Source organism: Chrysochloris asiatica, unplaced genomic scaffold, assembly GCF_000296735.1.
Source record: "Chrysochloris asiatica unplaced genomic scaffold, ChrAsi1.0 scaffold00087, whole genome shotgun sequence".
NCBI lineage: Eukaryota > Metazoa > Chordata > Mammalia > Afrosoricida > Chrysochloridae > Chrysochloris > Chrysochloris asiatica.
The window spans coordinates 6,394,687-6,403,150 of record NW_006408605.1 but is presented as its reverse complement, the minus strand read 5'-3'; the positions used below and the strand labels follow the sequence as shown (position 1 = coordinate 6,403,150).

At 35.6% G+C, this 8,464-nt stretch overlaps 1 protein-coding gene across 1 annotated transcript in view; it reads right to left on the bottom strand.

Moving 5' to 3' along the window:
• Window positions 1-8,464, bottom strand: part of PKD2L2 (polycystic kidney disease 2-like 2) — a 97,390-nt gene that overhangs the window by 29,576 nt on the left and 59,350 nt on the right. Inside the window, exons 7-11 of the mRNA XM_006866216.1 lie at window positions 7,037-7,207; window positions 6,578-6,759; window positions 4,130-4,250; window positions 2,700-2,801; window positions 1,320-1,384 (exon numbers count right to left, since the gene is read on the bottom strand). Of these exons, the coding sequence (XP_006866278.1) occupies window positions 1,320-1,384; window positions 2,700-2,801; window positions 4,130-4,250; window positions 6,578-6,759; window positions 7,037-7,207 (641 nt within the window). The remainder of the gene's footprint in view (window positions 1-1,319; window positions 1,385-2,699; window positions 2,802-4,129; window positions 4,251-6,577; window positions 6,760-7,036; window positions 7,208-8,464) is intronic.

The window sequence follows — 8,464 nt, the reverse complement described above, 5'->3', positions numbered from 1 at the left end:
AGTCTAGTGCATTATCCCATAGAGCCACATCAGGACTAAATTCTTCAAATTCATCATCACTGGCTTTAGTGGTTGTAGAGTAAATTTGAACAGTAGTTCTATTAATTGGTTGTCCTTTTAGATGTATAGATATTATCCTAATACAGACAACATTATGCTTCAAGGTAGATCTTGAAATGTTATTTTTGATGATGAATACTACCAAACTCCTCTTCAATTTGTTATTCCTGATATATTAAACCATATAATTGTCAGATTCAAAATGGCCAATAGCAGTCCATTTCAGCTCACTGGGTATTGTTGTTGTTGTTGGTTATGTGTCATGGAGTTGGTTCCGATTCATAGTGACCCTGTATAGAGTTTCTGAGACTGTAAATCTTAACAGGAACAGAAAGCCTCAACCTATGGAATGGCTGGTAGTTTCAAAATGCGATTAGCAGCCCGACTCATAACTGATGTACTACCAGAGCTCCTATTTTCAACTCACAAATGCCTACGATGTCTATCTTTATACATTCCATTTCATTTTTTGACAACTTTCAATTTTCATAGATTCATACTTTCTACATTCCATGTCCTGATTATTAATGATTGTTTAGCAGTTTCTCCTCATTTTCGGTTGCCCCCTATCAATAAATGAAGGTTCCTAAAGCTTAGCTCCTTTTGTGTCATCATGGTCACATATACTTTGAGGAGGAATCTCTTCCCTAATCTTATTTTGAGTGCTTTCCAAACTGAGAGCATTATATGTGATAAAATCCCAGTGTTATTCAGCATTGAATAGTCTGGTGCTATCTGACAGCGTTCCACTGCTATTAGTAAGGTTTTCAGTGGCTGAACATTCAGAAGTAGTCCGCCTCTCCTTCTTCCTAGTCTGTCTTACTCTGGAAGCACAGCTGAAACCTATCCACCATTGGTGTCCCTGCTGGTATTTAAAATACCAGTGGCATAGCTTCCAGTGTCACAACACACAAGCCACCACAGTACAACAAACTAACAGACGTGTGGTGGAATAAATATGTACTAGTATAGACTCAAGTGCTTCCTACCTCTTTCTTTACAATATTGTGCCTTCAGCATTCACTTAAAAAACTTTTTTTTTTTTTTTCTGAGCAAAATGGCATGCCCTGTATTAACAATTTTAAATTAGCTTAAGAGTTTCATGACACCCTCCGAAAACAAGAAGCATTGTATATATTGACAGCATACTTAGAATCACCCATCTATGACAGTTGATGGTGGTGGTTTTGCCATGATCTTTCTTGTGTAATAAAGAACCTTAATGTGGTGAGTTAATATTTAAAGAAAAGTCATCTTACGTTTTCTTGTCTTCATCCTTTTGGTCTTTCTTCAGTTTGAGTTTCTTCAGAGCATTTTTGTAACTCTGAGTATAATTAAAACGGTTTCAAAATTCATTAAAAAAAAAAAATCCAGCCTTGTTAGTTTTTGATCAAGATAAAGGAAAGATGGAATGCTTAGGGCTGCTACCCTAAAGACGTATAAAGGCAAATACTATAGTTATCTTTTTTTGTTGTCGCCACCTATCATTTCTGTCTGCTGGTGAAAAAAGAAATAGGGATTTCTCTTGGGGGTGTCACACTTGAGCTTTTAAAAAATAAAAATACTTTTAAAAGTATTGTTTCTTAACATGTACTTCATTAAGAATGTTAGCAGTTTTAAACCACGTGATCAACAGAATCATGAGATAAATTATTTTAACAACACAAACTCATTGGGGATATCTCAATAGTTTCCTTTTACAGATTAGTTCTTAGACAAAGTTCTTAAAGCCCATCTAAAGACTTAATTACTAGAACCTTTTCTATGTGAAGTGCTATGGAGCCTCAGAATATGCAGAGATGGACAAGATGGGAGGGGATATGAGAGAGGCACATACATTTCTCTGCTACCACTCAAAAAGAGGTGTCAAGAGGAGCACAAGAGAGATCCCACTCTGGACAGGGAGACTAGGGTATCAGCAAGATAGGAGAGTGCTGTGAGACTGCACCAGGGAGGAGGTAATGCATTAACAGCTGGGATGTAGAGGATTGTAAATGGAGATAAAGAAGGAAATACTATAGTTAAATGATAACTAATAAAAGTAGATTTGGGACTGTGAGGCGTAAAGAATTTGAGCTTATTTTGACAGGCCCAGGAATACTGAAAATTTCTGAGCAGGGAACTGATGTAACCAGAGCTGGACTGATGGGGAAGAGGCTAGTTTACCTAGTAGTTAGAATTCAAAGTAGCCTTGGAGTCCACAAGACTATTTAAGGAACAAAGGAGTAAAAAGTCTAGGGTTTTTGAACCAGAATTTTTGACTAAAAATACAGATGTTGACTAAGAGAATAGCGTTGCCATTAGCAGTAATGGAAGAGGAGATACACTGAACTCTGAATTTAGATTGTTACTAAAATTTACCAGCATCTAAATTTTGGATGGAATGCCTTTGAATAAAACAGTTTTCATATAACACCTAACACAGTGTTGCACTTAGTAAATAACTCATTTACTGTTTAAGTTGATGAATTCTGAAATTATTTGGGATGTATTTTTAAAGCCAGAGTGTATACCTCACTTTCTTAGTAATAAATGTAAATATGAGAAGCACTTGGGGTTTAAGTGTTATTCAAACTACAGTGAAGTAAATGAAACAAAATTTGTCTTACGATTCTAATTGACAAAGGAGTTTGACTTACCTTTTTAATCATTTTACCAAGTTCAAAATCTGGCTTTCTACCTACTGAATAATCAGCCTTTACTTCAGAATAGGTATCATTAATTATTGCCAAGAACATGTTCTGAGGAAAAAAATATTCAAATAATTATGTTAATAAAAATTTAGTTTAAATATAACTTTGACAAGTGTTGATATTTATAAAATTAGATTAAAATTTAAAAATAACTCATATGCTTAATAACAGGGAAATGACCATACAGAATATAGTACGGTAGAATAGAAAACATGCAGTGTGTGGATGGATATGGTAAATCTGTTTATGGTAAAGAATAAAAACTGAATGTAAGATAATTTATATGAGTTGGTAATTAATATGAGGAGGCTTCAAAAAATTCAAGGAAAAATTCCACTATATTTTAATTCCATTTTTACATGAATTTTTTTTGAAGCCCCCTCATGTGTGTGCTTCAAAAAAATTGGTGGTAGTGTGCTGTGGAGTCGGTTCTGACTCATAGTGACCCTGTATAGGGTTTCAGAGGCTATAAATCTTTACGGAAGCAGAAAGCTTCATCTTTCTCCGTGGAAACACTGGTAGTTTCAAACTGCTGACCTTGAGGTTAGCAGCTGACTTGTGAACACTACGCTACCAGAGCTCCTTATATATGTATATTTATACAATCAATATATATTGGAAGAGAATTTAGAATAATATAATTATATGTTCACAGGGTGTTTTGTTTTTTTTTTTTTTAGTTCTAGAAAGCTGTACAATTTGCAGCTGTACTATGGCTATTAATGACTATTAATAGCTATACTATGGCTATTAATGTCCTAGTAACACAACAAACAAAATCATTGAGAGGGTAGTTTTACACTCAGTTCACTTTTTCACCTTTCCCTGTAGTAGCCCAGCTTTGTTACTCTTTGGGCTCTGGGCCACTTTCAAGGGATAACTACTATGTATAACAAAACAAAACAAATATCATGAAGGACAGAAGCAGTTCCTTAAATAGGCACTAAATAGGCTTGTCCTGAGCGCATATTAGATAGGCATCCTGAGGACTCCTAGAAGTCGTAAAAGCTGTCATCAGAGTAAAAACCAAAAAGTGACTGTTACATGAGCAGAATCTTAATGATGTAATTCATACCTACAGCTTGAGAGATTGGGGAACACCCAAACTATATGTGTAAATGATTTCACACATTCCTGGCACATAAAGAAACACCCAGATGCTAACTATTATGATCATATTCTCCATTGGACAACTTGAATGAGAGACAATGGACTAGGATAGTGGACAATGGATGAGAAAAGCTAGTAGGAATCCTTATCACTATTAATAAATTTAAAGTGTTTTTATAGCTAAGCAGTGATATAATTCATTCTCAATGAGAATTCCATTTTTTATTATAGTAAGTGTAAGCAAAAGGATCAAAGGCCATTCTTACCAACAGGACAAAGAACACAAAAAAGATGAACGTGATGAAGTAAATAGGTCCCAAGATCCGATTGGCTTGCTGAATACTAGCAAAATTAAAATCTCCAAGAACAATTCGAAATTGTGCAAATCTTTAATGGGAGAAAAGAAAAACATTAGAAAAAATTATATATCTTTATAGGCATTCCTAGCAATTGATGGAAAGTATGTAAGGAAGTTGCATATGGCATAGGTTCTCTGGCTTTATGTTAGTTGTTGTTGTTAGGGGCCATCGAGTTGGTATCAACTCAAAGCAACCTTATTATGCACAGCAGAACGAAACACTGCCTAATCCTGGGCCAACCTCACTACTATTGCCACGCTTGAATCCAGAATCCTATAAAATTGGATATAGAGAATTCCCCTAAAGGTGAAACTTGAGGTACTTTGTAGCTGAACAAGTTGTTTTTGTTAAGTGCTGTCAGTCAGTCTCCAGCTCATAACGACCCTGTATAGGGTTTCCAAGGAGTGTCTGGTGAGTTTCAAGCACTGACCTTGCAGTCCAAACTGATTTCATGGTGGAGCATTTATCCTACAGTGCCACACCAGAACTCCTAACAGAAAAAGTAGTCTAAGAAATTACAGGTTTCAGTTTTCTTAACCATTATGAAACCTACAAGATTTGAACCTGAGATATCTGTTTACCAGCTGATCTTGTCAGTGACCACCTTGTGCCTTTCTAAGACTTAGAAGAATATTTTGCCTTTGTCCAACAACTGTTTTTCAACATGTCCTGGATGCAGGAGTCCTAAACTTTCTAATGTCATTGATGTTTTTAAGTTTTGTTTTAACCACCTCTTAACTTCTGCTAAAATAAGGATACCAACAATTTGTCACAGTTAGGTGCTGTTGGGAGTCCTGGTGTAGCACTATAAGATAAGAAGTGGACTGCAAGGGCAGTGGTTCAAACTCACCATCTGATCCTTTATAGGGTCACAATGACTTGGAAATGACTAGATGGCACTTAACAACAACAACATGTGGTGTTGAGTTGGTTCCAACTATGTATAAGAGAAGAAAACAATACCCAATCCTACACCATCCTTACAATTATGATGTTTAGTCCATCATTGCAGAATGAGCAGGTGAATTGTTGTGATGAAAAAAATTCTTTGGTGCAACTTTCCTGGCCTTTTTGTCACAATGCAGATTTCTATTTTCTTAAAGCTTCTTGTCATAAACCCCCATGATCATCTTGTGTCCTTTGAGAAAATCTATCAAGATTATCCCTTCAGAAACTTAAAAAAACAATTTCCATACTTCTGAGCTGACCTCTCTGCCTTTAATTCATCCTTGAGATCTTCTTGACCTTCCTTAGTATACTTAATCCATTTAAAAACTTGTTTTATGTGGGGTAGCATGCCTGAAAACTTGTCACAAAGCTTCAGTGATTTGGGAAAGTGCCCACTCAAGTTTTGTTAGAAATTTGATGCTAACTCTGACCTCAAAATTGTTTCCATGGCAAAAAGTACATTATTATTATTTTTTTTAATTGAAAGGCACTCTAGCAAGACTAAATGGAGTTCTGGTGTGGTGCTGTGGGTGAATGTGCTGATTGCAAAGCCAGTTTGAATTGCAAAGCCAGTGGTTCAAGCTTACTAGCTGCTCCTCAGAAACCCTGTACAGGGTTGCTATGGGTTGAAACCAATTCAACAGCACTGAACAACAACAACAACAACATAGCAAGGCTAAGACAACTATATTACTGAGAGAACTTGTCTGCAGTCATTCACTGATGACAGAGACATGTTAAACATGTTTTGTTTGGGATAAACCTGTGCATGTAAGAACTGGAACCATACTAGCAATACTTTTTGACTTATTCTCATGTAATATAAGGATGACTGTAGAATAATTGATGCATTTGAGTTATGATGTTGGAGAAGAATATTGCAAGAACCATGGAGTGCCAGAAACACAAACAAATTTGTGATGGAAGACATATAGCCAGAATGTTCCTTAGAAGCAACGGTAGTGAGACTTTGTCTCTCGTGTTTTGGACATATGATTAGGAGGGACCAGTCCCTGGAGAAGGACATCATGCTTGGTAAATGGAGGGTCAGTTATGAGTCAGAAACAACCAGATGGCACTTAGCAACAACAACAAAAATGGAGTACTCTAAGGAAAATTTAGAATAAATATTAGAGAGACATGATGGCCAATTTCTATTACCTTAGATAAAATTCTCACTTCCAATGAAAAATCATTTTTCTAACTTGACCTAGTTACACTTAAAATATGTATATTGCTATCCATTTGGATCTTACAATGTCAAATCCTACGTTATGAGTGAGACAGATATTTAGCCATCAATGACAATGTTAAACCTTATTGATGCTTGTTCCTACTTATATAGGCCTTACCATGACCTTTTGTTATAAACTAAAAATTATAATTATATTTATATTAAGAGCTTACATGGAATTTTGAAAAGTGGAAAAGTCGTCAACCTGGGATCCAAAAACAAGAAATCCTAACTGGGCGTAAGCAAAAAATATTATAAAAAACATGATGGCAAATCCTACTATGTCTTTGATACAGCGGGATAAGGTTGATGATAGCTGAGACATTGTCTTATTAAAGCTTATGAATTTGAATATCTGAAAAAGAACAAAGTTAATTGAAATAGAAAAAAGAATAACAAAGACTAAAATGGCTTAGTGTAAGTTAATTTTAGGAAAAAAAAAATGTGCTTTAAAATAAAGAAGGTGCTTAATGATGTTTGAGGATTTGCCAGAAATCATTACAAGACCAGGATACTTTAAAAATTACTATATAACTGAGAAAAAATTCTTATGTTTTTTCCTGACTTGGTAGTTTAATTTTCTATCATGCCATTACATTGTTGTATTATATAATATAATAAAATATAAATACCTTTATCCATGCAAAAAAGATGGTAACAGCAATTATATTATTGTAATAAATGTACCAGTATGCAAGATAATAGAAGTCTGAATATATTTTAGTATTTTCCAAAAGCTTTCCAAGTGAGAGAAAAATTTGTGTATTACAGAATATGTTGAAGGAAATGGCCACAAAACACAACTAAATGAAAAAATAAGAAGGGTAAAATTAGAGACTATTTTTACTTCTAAATCTCTTGCAGTCTGTGAAGAAACAAATGAAAAAGATAATCAAAAGTTTAACAAAAAGGGAGATATTAGGCATAGGTTTTTACCAATATGGAAGTAACCCTCAATTTACAGAAGTTTAAGGTGGAGTTCTGGTGTGGTGCTGTTAGATAAGCACTGAACTGCTAACCACAAGTTTGTCTGTTCAAATGTACCAGCTGTGCCTTGGAAGCTGTATACAGGGTCACTATGAGTTTGAACTGACTCGATGGCACTTAACACAACAATAATAAGGTGACATAATTATAAAAGTAAAAAAATATTGATTGCCTAGCCCCCATATTTGTTTGTTTCTTTCAGTCATAAATCACCAATGTATTAAATGATTACACAACTCTGACTAGACTGTAAGAGTTTCTGTTCCATGTAAACACAGGATACCTAAAAGTTTCACATATTGCACCATATTGTTAAGGTCCAATAACTTGACTTCTACAGTTCTAGCAAGACCCACTTGAGGTTGGTGCAAACAGTACACACAGACAAAAAGCAGGAAATAGCAAGCCAGGTTTATTCAGCTATGACTAGTAGACTTTTCTGTCCTCCTTCTTTATAGGGTTTTTGGTTCATCTCCTTTAAGTTTAATTGGGATTGGTAGCAGGGTCTAGGTAACACATTATTTTGCACGCGTTTTGTTGATTTAGCCCCACTGTACTTGTCAGAAGGGGTGCTGGGTTTGTTTCTTGAAATTGTTGATTCAAGTGCCAGGTGTTGCGGTACCGTTAGGCTAGCTGTTAGGTTCCTGCTCTGTCCTGAACAATATAATATTACAAGAAAACAAATTTACAGTTACAAAAGCAAACCTTTTTAGGAGTCTTTAATAACCATTTTAGAAGAGGATTTCAGAACCAGGTATTGTTGTTGTTGTTAGTGCCATCAAGTTGGTTCTGACACATATAGGGGTTCCAAGGAGTGGCTGGTGAGTTTGAACCTCTGACCTTGAGGTCCAGTTTTATCCTAAAGCTCCACATCAGGTATTTGTTGCTGTTGTTGTTGTTAGGTGCCATCGAGTCAGTACCAACCCATAGCAACCTTATGCACAGCAGAACGAAACACTGCCTGATCCTGGGCCAACCTCACTACTGTTGCCAAGCTTGAGTCCATCGATGCTGCCACTTGGCCAATCCATCTCATTGAGGGTCTTCCTCTTTTTCTCTGACCCTCCATCTTA